This window comes from Watersipora subatra, chromosome 6, assembly GCF_963576615.1.
Source record: "Watersipora subatra chromosome 6, tzWatSuba1.1, whole genome shotgun sequence".
Lineage (NCBI taxonomy): Eukaryota > Metazoa > Bryozoa > Gymnolaemata > Cheilostomatida > Watersiporidae > Watersipora > Watersipora subatra.
Window position 1 is genome coordinate 17,384,292 of NC_088713.1, and position 20,681 is coordinate 17,404,972.

At 32.3% G+C, this 20,681-nt stretch overlaps 1 protein-coding gene across 1 annotated transcript; it reads left to right on the forward strand.

Annotated features, from left to right (window-relative positions):
- The first annotated feature begins 276 nt into the window (after positions 1–276).
- Positions 277–19,946, forward strand: LOC137398082 (guanine nucleotide exchange factor subunit RIC1-like). Its single transcript, XM_068084187.1, has 7 exons — positions 277–281; positions 610–741; positions 1,045–1,201; positions 10,330–10,578; positions 14,381–14,508; positions 16,920–17,025; positions 19,848–19,946. Exons 1-7 carry the CDS (start codon positions 277–279, stop codon positions 19,944–19,946), a joined length of 876 nt encoding a protein of 291 aa, XP_067940288.1.
- The last annotated feature ends 735 nt before the right edge of the window (positions 19,947–20,681 follow it).

The following is a 20,681-nucleotide window of genomic DNA, read 5'->3' on the forward strand; positions in this document are numbered from 1 at the left end:
CCAAGTTAATCTCTTCTAACATCTTCTTAGGTATGGCCCTGCTAACTCTCTGTAGTGGTATCCTGCTTTCATAATAATTAGCAGCTAGCATCTTGTTGATGACTTTTTCCGCAAGCTCTTTCACCCTTGGTCACGGTCAAAGTGCATGTCTTCTTCAACCCGTGAGTTAACACAATGTTGTGTATGTTTGACTGTGTGTGTGTTGATGAGCACTCCTCATAAGTCAAGGTTACTTGGCTGAACTGTTCCCTAATTTTATCTACCTCAAGTTCCGATATGAGGTACCACTTTATTATGTTATTCCTCTGAGCTACAAGCTGCTTCACGGTTAGTGGCAAAATAAGGCTTATGTTTATCCCTAGTTGACAAATCATTCCCATGTAGCCCTACTTTAGAGGTTCACTCATAAAGTAGCACTGCATCAGGTCCATGTTATCAGTTCGAGTCCATTTCATCCGTTTTGAACCAGTAGCTCATTTTGCATTGCCTTGTTCTGGTTTAGCTACATGCAGGCAGCGCTGACCTTGTTTGACTGGTGACGTCTGAGCCAACATGACTTTGGCTATTCGACAAGATTTAGCAAGGGTCTTGTCTAAGGACTCCCTGCAGGGTGCAATTGTTATATATAAATATACCTGTATATATATGTATATACATGTATATATATATATATATTTATATATATATATACATGTATATAGATATATACACATGTAAGATATATATATATATATATATCATGTGTATATATAGATATATACACATGATTATATATATGTATAAACAATAACGCAATAACACAATTACGTTATTGTTTATAACGCGATAACACCTGGGCGCAATAACACCGGCGCATAAAATGTGGCTTGCCCAAATATGTACCAACAACAATCAACTCAGGTGAGTTGCAGAAAAGTGCGCTATTGGGAACAGCTAAGTTCTTGAGGCGAGTGCTCAAACTGCCAGGTCTCTGGTAGGAGACCCGAGTTAGAGCAGCATTTACCACTCATACAGAGTATCCGGGGTGAGGAACATATAACATAGGATATATATATATATATATATATATATATATATATATATATATATATATATATATATATATATATATATATATATATATATATATATATATATATATATATATATATATATATATATATATATATATATATATATATATATATATATATATATATATATATATACAGGACAGATGGTGCAGTTGGTAAGGTATTGGGACAGTGATCATTAGGTCCTAGGTTCAAACCCCAACAACTGCATCCTTCTGGCAGGTCCTTACACAAGACCCTTGCCTGTATATTGTCTACAACCTCTATAAAGAGTGCAATAACCAAAACCATACGGGCTTGGATGTTGCCTGACCAAACAAGGTCTGCCTGTAGCTGAACCAGGACAAGGCAGTGACAAATGGGCTACTGGGTCACAATGGTTGAGTGCTCAAACTCCCACGTCTCTGGTAGGAGACCCGAGGTAGAGCATAAATTACTACCCAAATGAATTAACCGGGGTGAGAACACAATTTTATATATATGTACATTTATAAAATTGTTTCCTCACCCCGGTTAACTCATTTGGGTGGTAAGTTCTGCTCTAACTTGGGTCTCCTACCAGAGAGGTAGGAGAATATATATATTCTATATATATATAGAATAGTTTACAAAAATATAGAAACTTTGATTATTACAATTGTCAAAATTCTTATATTTTTTAAAATTATTTTATATGCACTGCCTTTACGGCAGTGAGCACTTTTTTAGTCAGAAGATTTTCACTAGATATATATATATGTAAATATATATATATATATTACATTTATATATATAATATATAAAAATATATATATATTATAAATTATATTATATACATGTAATAAAATGCATATATCATGTTATATATATTTTATATGTATAAAAAATATATATTACATGTATGTATCTATATACATGTGACTTTTGCATTTTTATTTTTGATTATCTTTTTCAGGTTTTGGTGGTGTCCAGTTATAGCAAAAAAATCTATCAATTAAAATATGTAGTATATTGTTAGACATTGTTACTAATGGCTGCATTGCAAAATTTATGTGTAAGCATATTCCCTAGCATTAGTTTAGGCATGCTGTTATATATGCTGTTGTTATATTTGTTTTTGTTGCGACATATTAACAATACTTTCCAGCTACATGTACTTGTTAGCAATAAACCAAGAATGTAGATACATACTCAGATCCACATGAACCGAATAAAATGCATGGTGTCATGTTTGGGAATGAGCAGGGACTTACTTCTAATGATTTTATTTTGACAACAATATGCCTATGGATTCTAAGTATAATGATAACACTTTAGCTATGCTTGCTGAGTGTCATGACACCATAACCCATTTTCTTTATTGAATAATATGGCAGCACTAATCTTATAGTTACTAAGTATTATGAAAGCAAGGCTTGTATACTTGGGGAGCATTATGCCAGCAATATTCCCATACCCAACACGTAAAGCAACTGCATCACTCATACTCTTATGTGCATCTATATTAATGAAATGCACTTATGCTCCCTGAGTGCTTTGGCAGCCATCTAGGACTTCCTACTAAATTTTTGGTTAAAGGAAGTTTTGGCTGAGAATTTTGTACTCGAAACTTTTAGGACTGATATTATTACATGAAATTATTTATATATACAGTGAATAAACAAAAAATAAATAACAGGAAGCACAGGCCAAAGTCATAACCTTAGTCATGCAAAATTGCACATAACACTTTTCAAATACAAATTCATACATTTTTAAAATACATAAAATTATTTCTGCTATTTGTTTGTAAATAACCTCATTTATTTCTGGTTTACATTTTGAAGATTTGCTTATGCATGTAGATATATCATCGCAAACTTGGCAAATATGTAAATTTAACTGTTATGTGCTAGGTTTTCTCATTTGTTTTCACTGGAAATTTGTTGAGGTACAAGTTACTATAAACCTTAAAACATTTCTTAGCTGGTTCTCTAGACCAAAAAGTTTTGCTCCATAAATCATTTGGCCAAAAAGATCTGGCCCAAGACTTCTGACCCAGACCGTCCCATTTTACCATAAAAAGTAGTGTATAGAGTGCCATAGAAATCTTGAACACCAAATGACGTGTACAGGTAAATCTAACACAATTTTGCTTTTTAATGTCATTACACTTGTCACTGTCACTTATACAGCTCTGATCATAAATGATTGATAAAAATCTTCATTAAAAGTATTACCAAAAGTTTAAAATACCAAATAATTATGTTAGCCGTATTTAGTTTGTTGTATTAGTCGTATGCTAATAATATCACTAGTATTAATAACTACATGTGTTGATACACTATTACTTTTACTGTTTTTACGCATACATATTCTAATATTCTAGTGTATTAATACTCATACAATAAAACATATATGCATTTTAATACTCATACATGAGTTGGTTGTACATATGTGTTCCATCTCATGTATGTTTTTCATCATAAGTTTATCACATAGGTGTATCTGATAGAATATCAGAATGTCTATGTTTAGCCTAGTTTCAATGAGAAAAGAATGAATTTAAAAAAGTAACTCTGACATTGAAAACTTTTGACAGTTGAAAAGCGCGTAGCCTGTGGGGTTCCACAAGGTTTAATTTTAGGCCCAACACTGTTTTTGATTTATATAAATGATCTTGGCAAATTTGACATTACTTTCCAATTAACTCGGCCCAATAATGACTTTAGTATCAACCATTCAACAGAGGAACAACTGAAACGCTTGATTTAGAGTGCTTAATTTAATGAATACAGTTGTTTGTGCGACAATGTCAAAGCCAGCGGTAAAATTAGGTATTTGAACATCTGTTCATTTTACCTCAAACTAAGACATTTATTATAAACATAACCAAACATAGTTTTATTGTTGGTTTATCATGTATCAGAGACATCTATTAAAAAACTTAACAAATGTCAGAACTATTTCAAGCTATTTAAATAAAGCTTTTTATTACCATCTTTTGCTACTTATTTTTGGAGCCTTTTTTGGAGATATTATTGACAAAAGCTTTTATGTGGTAAGATGCTGGAAATAAGGTAAACAACGCATATGAATAAGGTGTCAGTGTAAATTTACTTTGAAGAAATATCTGTGTAATTGACGATTCACTGATATCATTATGTGCAAGTACATTAGCATATGTAAGTAGTTTCCACTTTTTGATGATACAATTATGGTTCTTTTTGCAGAATGAGAAACCTGTCTAGATTTGGGACTCTCTGAAATGAGTTTTCAAATCCTATTTTGATAAGCACCAATCAGATATAGCAACTAAACATATACCTAAACAATCTAAATATCTATTTCTCAGAGTTTGTTGTTTGTCTGTTGTCTGTCAGTTTTTCAGGATGTCCAGATATAGCTATAAGAGTCTTAGAACTAAAGTTCTGCGTTACGTTAAATTCAAACACAAGGAGACTGCAACCTCAAGTTTTCTCATCCACATGTTTTACCACTAAGCTATGCAAAGTCTATTGATCAAAGACATACCTTATAACATATGCACATGCTAAATGATGTATTAACTGAAACTTTATAAATTCTTTTGCTCTATGAAACGTGGCACTGTTTTGCATTTTTGTGAACTTTTATTTCCGGTCTATATCCAGTTCATATCATATGTGTTATTACTGAATCATTTTTATTGTAATCACAGCAAAACAGTTTTAATTTATTTTAACAGTAGTTAACGGTTTTAATTTAACTACTACTTGATTATTACTTATCATGTACATTTAAACTATTTTAATTTATTTGACCTGCACCAAACATTTTCCTCTTGATATGAAGTTTGAAAATTACAGTAGTTTGACCAAATTTGACAATCCTTACAGTTGTTTTTATTTTATAGTTTTGTTTATTTCAACTACACAAAAAACTTTTCACAATATGTAGTTTGAAAGTTAGAATGGCAAATTTTGTTATGTTTTAAATGCAACAACACCCTTTTTACAGAGTTGTTGTTATTCCCCGTGCAACGCCAGGTAGCACAATTAGTATTATAACATAATTATTATATATCTGATGGAAATTTGATTTATGAAAATATTAACAAACTGAAAAGTTTCCGACCAATTAATATTATCAAAGTTCAGCTGTATTGATAGAGAATCGGCTTGTTAAATAAAATGTAGAATTTTTATAGTGGCCAGTATTTAACAGAGTTGGCAGACACCAACAAGTTTCTAATGTCCTTCTTTCTATTAGACAGGTTTAACACCCAGTAACACGCATATGTTAACATTAGCAGTAATTGAAGGATAATAACATAAAAAGCCAACAAAGATCCAGTTTAGAGTACTATCTTTTGCTTCATTGTTTCTGACGCTGCAATGCAAGAGTCCAGGCTCTCAGAAACTTGATTATTTGATGATGCTGTGGATGTGTCTTAGCAAATCCAGTACCTGATATTTCCACTAGCTGAATTTATTTTGATCTTTTTAACTACCTAGCACTCTTATGTAAATTAGTAGGCCTACTACTATTTACTAGACAAAATATCAGTACTTATCTGCTTTATTACTGCCAACTTAACTTTTTTATATGAGATTACAACAAGAGATATAGTGATGATATTACTTATAATGATAGTTAGATATTATGTGTATTGTCTTACAGACACAAATTTTATAAAAGAGCTTGAAAATATGATTTTACTTGTTCCTTGAGTTTAACCAATCAAATACATTAGATCATTCCTGAATTAAATTATAAGTCGGAGTGAACCTATCACCACTTAAATGCGTGAAGCAAAAACACTAGATTTGTGTGTTACTGTCATGCAGCCTTAATTGTTATGCAACTTTACAAGTTATTTACAAAAAAGAAAATCTACTGTTATTTTTAGTTTGTTGCTCTCACTAATAATTCACTACTTGTCGCTTGTCCAGAGTTGCGCCGATATTAAAAACAACTCTTAAGTAGTAGTAGGTAATTCACTTGCCATTGGCTAACTCGAGTAAGCGAGTATAGATATTGCAGATATTTCTATTAAGATTCTTGAAAGCAAGCTTTAGTGATGTTTTTAACCAAAATAATGACTTTCCGTCCAATATTCATAGGGCAGATAGTGATTATCTACCGATTGATCATTGAACAGATAATTATTATCTGCTCAGTCATCTGCCCTACTATGTTATTATTTCATCCCAAATAATGACATTTCTACCCAGATACAATGAAATCGTTGTATTCCAGGTAGCTTACTAGCTTCAATTGTCGCCTTTTGACCAGTTGGTTCTGAGATCAAATCATCTGTGATACAGACTTGTCATTTTAACCACTATAACTAAACGTAATGTGTACACAAAGAACAACTGAAATTTATATATCAAATGCATTTTTGCATTATTTTGTAACAAAGAGAAATTAGAAAAATCATGATACTGCGTATTGTTGAAGGATTCACGACTGACTAATGGAACATTTGTATAAAAAAAAAACTTCAAAGACCATTCTATCTTTTGAACGTGTTAGCAGAGGTTGCTATTACACGTTTCTGTTTATCTTAAACTAAAAATGTTTAAAGTTAACATGTACTAGTAAAGCTTTTACCTACTGAGTGTTAAAACTAGTGCTAAGTCGATACCGTCACTTCCCTTTCCTAATTTTAGTTTTTAATTAAATTAAGTCAGCTGACAGCTGTCAAAGATGTTGATTCAACAATTGAATGAAAAAGAGACACATACCAAATAAATGATTTATGTTCACACGCGTCAAAACTACCTTTTTTTGTTCATAGTAGCTGGTTGATCATTTTCACCAGGATTATACTTGACATATTAAACCCAAAACTATGTTAAATTTTCCATTCAGCCATGATTGTTTGGAAAAATTGATTGGCTATCTAATGATAGCAAGTTGGTAAAAACTGCTTGAAAACTCCAGTTAATAATGATTTCCACCATAACTGAGTGTTGTTTTTATTGATTGTTGCCACGTCAAAATACTGTAAATTGTTACCAAGTCAATGTGCTGTACATTTTCGCAAAGTCAATACGCTGTACAAAGCTTTATCAATTTGTACAGTATCACTTTGTATCAATATCTGTATCAATTTGTACAAATCTAACAATCTGTATATAAATGTATTTTTAAAGACACAGCCGTTAGAAAGCAAAGTTATTTCAAATGAGTAGCCTGACATTAAAAGGTAGGCAATAGGGTGTAATATACTATTTTGAAAAGAAAAAAAACTTTATATACTATGAATCGCATAAAAACTTCAATATACAGAAATTCAGAAACGTGCATGCAAAAATGTAAAGGTTTCAGTTATTTGTTGAAGTTATGTGTGATCAAATCAGAACTTTTGTTACTCTCCGTTAACCTTTTTGAACAATTTGCTGGTGTCATTCAAATGATAGAGAAACTAATTTTGAAATAGATTAACTTGTATCCTACAGAAACAACGAGCTTGCTAATTTTATAAGTTAAAAAAAGGTTCATGTAAGTTATGTAAACATTGATTTACGTCGCAAATTATTAAAGCAACATACTAATGGTTTTCTATTCAGGATTACAGAGCTTTGAGTTTTTAGCCTAAAATAGAGGTAAGATTATATTAACTTCATAATTACAATAGCTACTATATTATATTAACCAATTAGCCAAATTATTTTACTTAACAGGCACAAAATATTTTGCTACATGTTTGAAAAAAAGGTACAAATAATATTTCAATATTTACCAGATTCAGTAATTAAAATTGAAACTTATCTTAGCTTAGCATGAAACTGCTTTTCATCACAGTTACTGGGCTGCTTGTAACTTTGTAATTTATACAGGTCAGAGAAAAAGGAGCCAACAAAGAAGATACAACAAATAAAGCTTTGATGACTTCGACAGAAAAACCAAACTGACACTGGTGAACCTTTGGGCAGTCTTCCATAATCACGCCACAAAGATCACTATTGCCTTGGTGAGCATTTCTTCAAATATACAAATCCAATCATTTTAGTCGTTATACATGTATGTTAGTGAGTTGGAACATTATTTAGTTTAACAAATGACCTATTAGACACAGCCCTCTAATACAAAGAAAGAATTTGTGCATAATAAATCTTTTTTTCAGCTTCGTATTAAAAAAATGTTGAGCTAAATGTAGTTCTTCCTGTAACACATAGAAACCAAACCCGAATTTGCATATATAAACTAGCTGAAAGGTGGGCTGAAATATAGGTCATTTAGTTGTAAATAGCTTTGTTAGCAATTCGATAAGTTAAAATGTTGTTTGCTGAAAGGAAAGCTCCGGCATTTTGTACCATCTAAACTTTTGGTGTCCTAAATAAATGATCGTCTTCATGTGTTGAAATTTTTTAAAACCATTAAGCAAATAGTAATTGCTTATAATAGTGATTTTCTTATTTTAAGCTGTAAGTAAAAACACTTGCCTGAAGCGTTTTATCATTGCTGATCTGTGATTATCACAACATACAACATTTCCATGTATGATTTACAGGATCATGAAATGAACGTTTACTAAGCAAATGCAAGTACTTTAACTGCTGAAGTTCAGCTGATTTTACGGAAGTAAAAAGGCAGAAATTTGTTTTTCTGCAGTAGATATACAAAGGACGCTATTTTTTATCTAGCGCTATTTATATCTTACACTAGTGATATATAGTCATCGCCTTTTCGTCCTTTTTCCCTTTTGCCCTTTCAAACTTTTGCCTTTTTGCAATTGTGCCTTTACCCCCATTCACCATTTTTTACTTTTGGACTCTTTTGCTGGCTTCTTTCAATAGCTGTTTCAATATTTTGCTAATTAAATATCTCATTCAATTGCCGTTTTGCTCATTGTATTTTTTGACAATCTACTTTTTTGTTGTTTACATCTCTCACCATATTTTACGCTCTTTCTTAATTTTTTTATTTCACTCTTCCATTTGTGCAAAAATTTGCTTCCTTGCTTATTAAATATTTTACTTCCCTGCTCTTCTGTTTATAGAAATATCACTCTATCAACCATCACTTTACTTTTTTGATGCTCTTTTGCCCACACGTATTTATGCTCCTTTTCTCTTGTTGAATCTCCATATTTATACTCTTTGCTCTTCGCTTACTGCATCTCTGTCTTTCTGATCTTCTATCGATTGCCTTTTTTCTCAGTTTTCCACTTTCTTCATCTTTATCTCACTTACTCCCACTTCCCATTATTTCTACTTTTATGGTCTGTTTGCTTGTGTTTTTGCTCTCTTGAATTTTTAAGATGAGCACCGTGTATAAGTTATTTCTTCGATTTTTTTATATTCTCTCTTAGTTGTCTACTGATTTGCTTTTATGCCTGTGTGCACATTTTTGCCTATTCGCCTTCAGGCTTTACCACGTTCATGATCCTTTTTTGCTTGCTCTTTCACATATTAGACTGGGGTGCTTTCATCTGGTTGTTCTATCTTTTGTTATTTTATACTTTATTTACTCTTTACTTTACACTCTCCATTACTCTCTTGTTCTTTTGCAATCTCTGTTGCTTTAGTGATTCATTGTTCTATTGACCATCACTGTCTGTTTCCCTGGTTTTTTCTCTTCTTTCCCCTTTTCCCTCTTTCACTCTCTCCTTCTCACTCTCTTTCGCTTTCCCTCTCTCCCTCTCTTCCTCTCTCCATCTCTCCAACTCTTTCTATATTCTTCTCTCTATCTCCCTCTCTCCTTCTCTTTTCTTTTATACCTCAATCCATCTTTACCTCTATCTTTTTGTCCCTTTATTCCTCTCTTGCTCTCTCCCTTTCTTCCTTTTTATTTCTTTCATTCTTTCAATCTCTTCCTTTTTCCGTCTCTTCTTTTATTCTTCTTTCTTTCCCTCTTTCCCTCTCACACTATCTCTCCCTGTCTCACTCTCTCTCTCTCTCTCTCTCTCTCTCTCTCTCTCTCTCTCTATCTCTTTCTTTCTCAATCGCTCTATCTCTTCTTCTTTCCCTATCTCGCTTTCGCGCTCTCTCCCTTTGTCCCACTCTTCCGCTCTTCCTCTCCCTCCTTATTTTCCTCTCTCCCTCTCTCTCTCTCCCTCCTTCTCTCTTTCCTTCTCTCCCTCTCTCATTCTTTCCCTCTCTCCCTCTCTTGCTCTCTTGCTGCTCTCTCTCTCCCTCTTTCCCTCTCTCCCTCTTTCCCTTTTTCCCTCTATCCCTCCTTTCCCTATCCCTCTTTTCCTCTCTCCTTCTCCCCTCACTTGTTTGATCCCTCTCTCCTTTTTTTATCGCGATATCTGTCCCTCACTCACTCTCTCTCCCTATTTTGCTCTTTCTTTCTTTTTCCTATATCCATATCTCCCTTTCTCCCTTCTCTTCTTTACTCTCTCTCTCTCTCTCTCTCTCTCTCTCTCTCTCTCTCTCTCTCTCTCTCTCTCTCTCTCTCTCTCCTGCTCTCCCTTTCTCCCTCTCTCCATCTCTCCCTCTCTCCAACTCTCCCATTCTTCCTTTCTCTCTCTTTCTCTCTCTCTCTCTCTCTCTCTCTCTCTCTCTCTCTCTCTCTCTCTCTCTCTCTCTCTCTTTCTTTCCCTTTTTCCGTCTCTGCCCCTCACCCTCTCTTTTCTCTTCCCCTTCGATCTCACTCTCTCTCCTTTTCTCGCTAATTCCCTTTTTCCTTCCCTCTTCCTCCATCTTTCCCTTTCTCTCCTCCTCTCCTCTCTTTTTCTCTTTCGGATTCTCCCTCTATTTATATTTCCCCTTTTTTACTCTATTTTCCTATATACATCTCTTTGTTTTTCTCCGCCTTGGTTTATCTTTCTCTATCCTCACGCTATCTCACTCTGTCTCTCTCTCTCTCTGTCTTCTCCTTCTGTTTCCGTCTCTATTTAATTATTTTTCTTTGTTGGTTTTTTAACACTTCAATTGTCTCTTCAGCTATTGGTTTTTTACCTTTTTTGTATTATTTTTTTGCTTTTTTTGGCATTTCAATTTTAAGATCTCGCTTTTGCAAGTGATTTTGCTTAACTGGTTTTTTGTTAGCCTTTGGCTTATTTCTCTCTCTTTATTTTTTTACTTCACTCTTTCTCTTTTGCATATTACGTTTTCACTATTTTGCATTTTCATCATTTTGCTCTTTTGCTGCTTACTTCTTCATAGTAGGTTTTTTCCTTGTGTTTTTATGCTTCTCTTTCTTTCCTTTTTTGCACCTATGTTCTCTCACTCGCTCAATTTTTCATCGGTTTGCTCATTTACTAATTTGGCTGCGTTCTTCTTTGCTCATTTTCATTTTGTTCATTGGTTTCTGGCTATCCAAGCTTGTTTTTTCAAATTTTTTGGTTTTCTTACTTTTTCTCTCTTTTTCAGTCTTTTTTTCAATATTTTACTCCTTTTTCAGCTCAGTAGTTTATAAGCTTTATATGGTCTTCATCAACCTTTTTATTTATTTGCTTTTTGCCATTCTGGTCTTTAGCTCTGTTGCCCTTTCTTTCTCTGAGTTTTTCCATCTGCCGCTCTTGACTTCCAATATGATTTTATATTTCTGCTTTCTGCTCTCTTTTTGTGTTTTTGTTTACTCCTCTTTCTCTTTTTTTTGTTTTTTATGTCTCTTTAATTTGCTACTATGCTCTACAGCTCTTCTTCATGCAAACATTCTTTTGATTTTTGTTAGTTTTTTAACTTTCCATGTATGTTGGTTCATTTGCTAGTTTACTGATCTGATTGTGGGCTATTGTTCATTTGCTTTTTTCACACCTACCTCTTGTCCACTCCCATTGTCTTATTGTTTCAATGTTTGACGTTTTCGATCTTTATTTATTTTGTGACTTTAATTATTTTTCCTTTCACATTCCGCTGTGTTTGGTTTTATTTTGCATTTTTTTATTTTTGCTTTTTAATAATTATGTTTTTTCACACTTTCTTATTTTGTTCATTTGTTCATTTATTTAATTTTTGCTTATTTTGCCTTCTCCATCTCTTGCTTTTCCAAGTTTTCAGTCTCACACTTTTTGTTTGTATCAATCATTTTCTCTCTTGCTTCAATGTTTTATTGTTCTAATGATTTAGCAACCTCTCATCTTCTTGTCAATTCATTCCTTTTTGGTGTGTTGTTTTCACTGTTTTTTTTTGCCTTTTTACTCTGTTCTATATCTTTTTGCAATCAGTCATGAAGTTCGTCTCTCATTCAATTAATTGGCAATAGGCTTGGTCACTCCTTTGCTCCATCTATTTTAAATTGTCTAAGATGCTTGACTTTTTGACTCTTCTGATGTTTCTTAAATTTGCTCTTTTGAAACTTCACTTTTATGCTCATTTGTACTGTTGCTATTTTTTACCGTTGCTAATTTTACTGTAGCTCATTTTTTTTACTCTTGCCCTATTGATCTGTTGTTCTTTTGGTTCTGTGGGTTTTTGCTTTTTTTGTTTTTGTCTCATTATGCTTTCATGTCTTCAATTTTTACACCACTATTGTTGGTTTTCTCTCTTAATCTTTGCTTATGTGTGCATTTGCTTCTATGGCCTCTCGCTTATATACTCATTTGTGTTCTTTTTTTTCTCTCACTTTCTCTCTCCTTTCCTCTTTTTCTCTATTTCACTTGGTCTTAATTTCTTTTCTTTCACTTGCTGATTATATCGCTAAGTTGATTTTTTGTCATTTGCTCATCTATCACTTTATTTTGCTCTTTTGCGATTTATCGGTTTTCCAGTTGCTTCTTCAGGTATCGGTCTTCTAGTTGCCAGTTTCTTTTTCTCTTTTCTGCTTCATTTATTTTTTACTTTGAATTCTATTGTTTGACAACTCCTCTATGGGTTATTCTATCTTTCTTTTCTTTCATCTTGTGTCTTTAATTTGCTTTCTCTTTTTTTTGTTTTTGTTGACAATTATTTCTATTGATGCATATATAATCATCCTGTTTTCAGGCATTGTTATTAACTTTATCTTACCTGCTAATTTTGCAAAGTAAACCAAATATTACATTAGAACTAATGCACTTGAACCAGATTATTGTTTAAAGCAGTGATTTGAAAAAAATAGATATGCAAGGTTGAAAGCGAAGTGCAATAGCAAAAAGAATAGAAATCTAGTAATTTGTCAAAATATTTTAAAGTTTTTTTTCTTCAACTTTTTTTCTTTATTGAGTGAAGATTAAGAAAATTTTGTAGAACCACAATAGCAACTTTGTTACTTTAAAAAAGAAGTCATCGTATTTAATAGTTCCAGATAGAATGGAATTATATTTACTGGCACCCGATAAGTTGGCTTGCAATTGAATGCAGTAAAAAATTTCATACTTTTGAGCCTTATATTATTAAGCTGTGTATTGTAATGGTTAGTGTCTTTATTTTTTTGCAGTCAAAACAATCAGCTAAAAATACTAGTATTGAAGTTTCAATTATTGTATACTGAATTGAAAAGTTTTTGCGTCATATTACTGCATGTGCCTGTAAAAAGACAACCACCAAACAATACTAAGTAAATGAAATAATTTCCACTGTTACAAAATACTAGTTTTTTGACAAAGTTCACCTTATCGAAATTTGAATTGCTGATAGAAGGGCAAAATTTGAACACAGTTAATAAAACTGATCATATTTTTAGCATATATGTTTATTTAATTTGAGCTAAACATGCCCCCCGAGACCAGAAAAACTATTTGAATGAAATAAATGATAGTATTTGACAGCATGATGCAACATAAAAACAAAATTATGAAAAAATTTTCTTTGAAAAATAAAATTATTAATTTAAACATCGGCTTGTCTATTGTACATCTGTGTTCTTGGTTTCAGTAATAAATTTTCTCAAAATAGTAAGTTACGTATTTCAAGGTTTTCCCTATTTCAGTTAATAAGATTGTGGCAGTGTAGCCATTATTAACAACATTTGGTCTTCTTGTACTTTATAATTATCTTATGCATTCAGTTAAGAAATTTTGTTTCTTTTTCAGAAATGTGACCTAAGATTCACTGGATTAAAATAAAAGGTGCACTATGAATGATTCCAACAGTTCATCAATGTGGTGTATTAGAGATTTTACTGCATATTTAAAAGTCACCATATCGCTCAGTGTGATATGTGTGCTCGCAAATGTCTTGCTGTTGTATGTGCTCAGCACTACTAAGACACTGCGTCAAGAGAACAAACGAAACTATTTCTTGCTTCTACTTAACTTAACACTAGCAGATATAGTTGCTAGTTGCGCATATATAGCAATATACAGCCCACGACCATTAAATTCATCGCAACAACACTACCATACTGCGAGTATTTTCATACAGGGAGTAGCGCTAACTGCTGCTTATGGTCGCTATAGTTTTCTTGCTTTAGCGAGTTATGAATGATACTATGCAGTTTGCAAACCTTTTCAGTACAAAGACGGTTTTGTTCTTAATCACTTTCAGAAAATTACATTTGTTATCTGGTTCATAAATATTTGTAGTTCAATGATCATGTCAGTTGTGTTTGAAGATGTATCTTGTTTCTTGAATGGTCAGCTTCGTCCAGACATTCCTAATGTTCAAGGAGTACTGTTTGTAGTTTTTTCGACTATATTTGTACTTGTACCACTAGTGCTAACTACAATATGGCTCACTGCAGTGTTTCAGGAAATTAAAAAAATGAAAAAAAGATGTTTGCAAGAGGAAGATAAAGTTTTGATAACATCATCCCACTATATAATTGGCACTATTGTTATGTTTTACGCTACTGCTTTTCCTGTTATGATGTCTCTAGTGATTTACTTCTTTGCTTCCGCTGAACAAAAAGCTCTAATGTATATAAGTCAACAGTTTGCCGCTGCTCTACAAACTCTTTATGGAGTAGCTAATATTGTTTTCTATGCTTACTTAAATCCTGGGTATCTATTGAGAGTTAAGAATCTAATAACATGCATCTGTACTTCTAAGGTGCATCCTGTTGAAGAGTCATCGTAATCTGAATATTCTTCCTTGCTCAACTAAACTATTAAACTGTGTTTGTATATTCTGAATAAAAATTTGTTTGTTTTTTCAATGTTGTTAAAACTTTAAGCCGCTAGAAAGAAGCCAGCTACATGTATAAACCAAATTGGCAGACATTTGTCAGCAAAAATGCTAAAAGTGAATGTGACAATTTGTGTGAAATGGTAGTTTCAAATGTTTATATTTTTTCTTTGGTTATCTCATCTCATATTCAGAAGATACTAAGTGATTCTAAACATTGTTTGGTGTTATAAGTTTACATTAGCGTAGTTTGTAATAATAAATTCTTGTACCCTCTTTACAACCTCTGAATTAATTTTATTGCAACCCCAGCATCAATTTCCTGTAAAATTTTAAACTCAGAAAGGAAATTATTTTATTTTGTTTGGTTCACCTGTTTAATAGTTGAGCCTTCTAAAGCAAGTTACAGTAATTAAAATAATAATATACATTGTAGTTCTGTGGTAAATAAAAACATTTAGCAAAAACAGTACCAAGTTTCACAATTTGAATTAATGGCAGCAAGTTATGTCATTATGACGCAACCGATCAAACAACAATCAAAAACTTTGGGTTCATGAACCGTACATACATATATGCAGAGTTTATGATTATAACTCCATTATAGTAAAAACTCTACTTGGTGTGTATTCCTTGAATCCAAGTATTAAAAACATACACATTTTTGACATTGAGAACTCGTTTTTTTGTGGTAAAAGTTATTGACCATTTTATAAGATGGTAGACAACCCTTAACTTGATATTTTTACACTCAATAGAGCCCAGTTTGTAGCTATGCTCATAACTTACTCCGATTACCACTTAGCTGTGATAATTTGCTCCTACACACGTATTTTACTTTTGCGATAAGGTAGAAATTTAGCTCCAGTGTTAATGATAGCTGACTAAGGAGACGACACATTATTACACAAACTTTGAACTTTGTGTATTTGCAGAATACATAGAGTTGGAAAGCTCAACTAGTAAACAGGTGAACCAAGCACTGCACATGCAAAATATTTAGCACTACATTAAAGGCAGATGTTGCTGGTCTGTTTGTGTTTATAGCAAACATCTGCAAATCTCTGTAAAAGTTTCTAAAGAGATGGTGTAGGGAGCTTAATGTTTTGTGCAATGGCTAACACTTAATCTAAGTGCACAGAAATGCTTTTCAGAACATGCCTAAACTTTCCTATTCATAATTTCCTAAACGGCAACATATGCTAATTGTGGCTAAATATTTTTCAGTTGGTGCTTCCAACAAAAACACAGCTTTCATCTATAAGTTCATACATAAGTTTTTATTTCAGTACCTAGCTCGCTGAACAGAATAGGTATGAAGAGTAGCAACTTTTTTAGAGCTCCATGGTTCTTTCTTTGCATTGATAAACCGGCTGTTCTACCTTCAAATTTTCTAACAAAAACTATTTTCTCCAAGTTGAACTATTGCTAATGAGAAAGAAATTGTACTGTAGTTTAAAACCACTATAAATTGAAAAAAATAAATTTTTTTAAACAATATCTGTAGGTACAAAATTACTTCATGAGCTCTGTCTTGTACTTGCTGTGAATTTTATGTTCTGGTAAATATGTCTGGTTCAATGGTCACTCAAAAAACTTGAAAACAGAAAATAGATTTTTAATGACTTTTAGGTACATGTAAGTATTTTTATTTCTGTCTATCTAGTTATATATTTTTTTCAAAGTATTTCCGTGTGTCGTATGACTGTCTGCATTCCGGCTATAGCTATTATTAGAATAGCCTAGCTAGGAAAAAATGCTGACGCAATGTCATTGCCTACCGGCATTTGAAGCTTACTAACTAGGCTGGTGGAATTTTCAATTGGCAATGTGCCAGGCCACTTAGCAATTGCCTGCCACTTGCTGGAGAGTTGATTGCCAGCAAGTGGTAAGCAAATCTCATCACTTCTCATTGTTTATAAGCTGATTTTTAATACCCGGACAACGCCATGGGGCACAGCTACTCTAAATATCTCTGTATATATATACATATATATATATATATATATATATATATATATATATATATATATATATATATATATATATATATATATATATATATATATATATATACATATAGATATATATATATATATAGATAGATATATATATATATATATATAGATATATATATATATAAATATATAATTACAAATAGCGCTATATTATAATATTACAAACTAATACAGTAACGTAATACTAAAACAAAAGAGCTCTCCAAAATTCTCTAGAATTACAACAGTCTCTAGAAATCGGAGCAGATAGTACTAGTGTTATTGTATTTATAAACAGCTTGGCAAAAGAATTCATGTTTTCTACACCAAAACTTTTAAAGCATTCATACATCTAAAAATACAAGTGATCTGTGTTGATTAACATTACCGTTGTTACCAATATTTAAAACTTTGTTTCCAATAGCCCAAATATTTCGAATTGCCATTATTGCTGTATGAATCTCACATTATTAAATAGACGCTGCTTCAATTGTAGCAAACTATTTGTCGGTAGCTAGATTGCTATCATTTATCACAATCAAGTGCTTATTCTGGTCTGCAATATACAAAGAAACTACTGACTGAAAAACACCACCACGATATTCACCACCACTTATATTGTTATAATAAACATGCACTATAGAAAGAGTTATTGCGCTATGAAAAGTATTCATGTCAGGTAACGGTGAAAAAGTCAAGATATGCACAAAAGAACCATGTTTTAAAATTTGAAATTTTGCCTCTATTAGTTTAACACAATTGCCAAAACCAAATAGTGAGTTAGTTAGAATAAAATTATTGGCAAATAATCATCATCAAACAAGTCTATTATCGCTTAAATTGATACAATAAACTTCTACTGTTGAAAAAGTTTATAGTGCTGTGAAATGAAAAGCTATCACGGATAACAATGAATATGGCAAAATAACTAGGAGGAAAATGTTTATCTAATGTTATTATCATAAACAGCATTAAAAAGAGACATTAAATAACAACACTAAACTGTAGTTCAAAGTTAACGCTCAATCAGGCACCGATTCAACTTTGCAGAACACCATTAAAGATAATACATAAAAAATGACCTTATTGTCACTGTGTCATATTGACTATGTTGGCAACTTTTTTGTTTGTTGTGAATTGCTGCATCGATTGATTCCAATTTTGTCATGGCTAATGTTGTATCAACGAGTTGTGTGTGCATTGCAAGAGTATTGTTTTTAAATCTTATCCTACATCAGTAAAAATAAAACAAATGTATTGTTCTACACTGAAATTAATAATTACATTTATAATAAGCTTGACTTGATTAAAAAGTTAAAACAACCTGGTTTTAATTAAAAGGTAAATTGTGCTGGGAAATGAATAGCCATTAGAGATAACAATGAAGTAGTTGAAATACATAAAAAAGGAAAATGTTTTTCTAATGTTATTATCAACAAACAGCACTAAATAAAGACAATATATAACGACACTAAACTGTAGTTAGAAATTACCATGCAATCAGGTACATGTAACAGTTCCACTTTGCAGAATATCATCATTGATATTACAAAAACCCTGACCTTGTTGTTACTGTGCAATATTGACTATGTTGACATGACTATGACTTCTTTGCTTGCTAGTGCCCTAGTTTGAGAGTAATCACTTTAAGTTAACATTCTAGCCTTTTCCATATTTCCTAAATGATACCTGCACCATATGTTGCATTGACTCCATCTACCCATTGTCCATTATAGTTTGAAGCCTGGCATTTATCATACCACCAAGTACCTTTAAAAGTAGCATTTGATTAATAAGTCCAAATTTAAGCGCAACAGTGTTGTAATTACAAACTTTAAAACCTAGATGCTGCTACCGATATGTTTACTAGCTTTACATATCTTTACATAAAATTCTTTGAATGATTTCCCATGTCTAAATCAAACTTTGAATTACTTATGAATTAACGGGATTGGCCTAATATATTGCAGACTTTGTACAAACCTTTGAACTAAACTTTGCGAATTAGGGTGTAAAATGTAAGTGTTGTAAACAATTTTTTGTTTAACACACTTTATGTTTTAGATTGTACTTTCAAACTTTGTAAGCTCAGAGAGCTCTGCTACAGATTTGCTCATCAAGGTTTTTATGCTAAAAGTAACAGTTGAATAAGTATGACTATATTAATAAGATGCACGTCTCAACATTAGATAGAGTGATAACTAGGTTAAAAATAGTAGTTTAATAGTGCTTTCATAAGTTTAATAATGTAATGATTTCTCATGGCCGAATCAATATTCTTATTACTTATGGATCCACAGGATTGGTTTAACTTATTGCAGATCTTATACAAAAGTATGAACAAAAATCTGCAAATGAAGGTTTAAATGTAATCACTCTAAGCATGTGTTTGTTTGGCACACTCCATGACCACTTTCTAACTTTGTAAGCTCAGAGATCTCTGCTACACATTTACTCATTAAGGTTTTTATGTTAAAGGTAACAGTCGAATAAACATAACTTTATTAATTAGATGCAAGTCTCAACATTGGATGGAGTAATACCTTAGATAACTAATTTATTTGCGGGTGAACACAATCACTCTCTGTGAAGAGTTAACTTTATTGCGGCTAGCAATAGAGTTAACCTTTCTTATGCGCACACCACATGTTTTGGTTTCTATTAAGCTTACAACTACGAGTCGATCGTCCTAAGCTATAGGTTTTTGCTGCGTTCAGAGGTTTTCACAAATATTAATTGATTTGGAGGCCTTTGATGAACCAACAACTTGTGGTAAGTAATGAATTTTTTTCAAAATCATTTACTAAATTACTAACTGAACTTTACTTTGTTTCTTCGGTAAAACATAATATTTCTTTCTTCCATCCCTATCGTTTCGTAATTTGTTTTAGAGGGAGAGAGAGAATTTTCATCCTAAGCAGAGGCACAATGACTGCAAAGGTGGTAGAGGTCATTTCTATAGGATCACGCAGGGAGGTCTTAAAATTTAGGTAGAAGTGATCGCAGCTGCTAACAAAGAGAATATATATGTTTTTAAAAGGGAACAAAAACGCCTTTACGAGCACAAATTTTAGGCCAACTGGCAGAACTTTGCGATAGTAAGCCACAAGGAAAGTTCTGATGATAACTCCCTTACCAGCCATGTATTAGTTAGAGAATTGCCTTTATCATCTATCCAAGACAGTAAAAACGGTATATGGTTGTTATTACCAAAATAGTTAGTCAGAGAGCACTATTACATGCTGTATTTACTTATCAAAAGTATCAGTTTAACTTTATTGCTAGACAACCGCCATATGGGCTAAACTGTTTTTATTTACTCCATTAATCGTCTGAAAAACTTTACAGGTATTTGAAATATTTTGTTTGTGCACTCAAGTTTGTAATAGATTATAATATATCTATACATGTAATATAATATATAATATAATCCTGTTTGTTGCAGCGATATCAAAGAGTTGTTGATGATGAAGGGGTGTAGGTTGACTGGTTGCTTCTCTGCCAATATTCCTGCCTTAGTGATTATTACTACATGTCTCTAGTTTTCGTAATTGGAATAGGCTATATTTCATTCTCAATCTGCAGTAAACACAAAAAAAAATATTAGTAAGTGTTAAGGAAGTACAAAAACAATAGCTGAAGTATTTAATGAAAGCTATCAGTTTTTTCAAACAAAATTCTTAACAAAGGCAGTTAATTATGGAAAAACGTATCTGCACTGCAAA

Bases quoted from the DNA above. Each gene is read 5' to 3' on its own strand.
- LOC137398082 (XM_068084187.1), top strand. The intron at 10,579-14,380 runs GTCTCTGCCCCT...AATCACTTTCAG, and splicing joins CTCTTTCTTTCCCTTTTTCC to AAAATTACATTTGTTATCTG. The intron at 14,509-16,919 runs GTTTGTAGTTTT...CATGGGGCACAG, and splicing joins CCTAATGTTCAAGGAGTACT to CTACTCTAAATATCTCTGTA.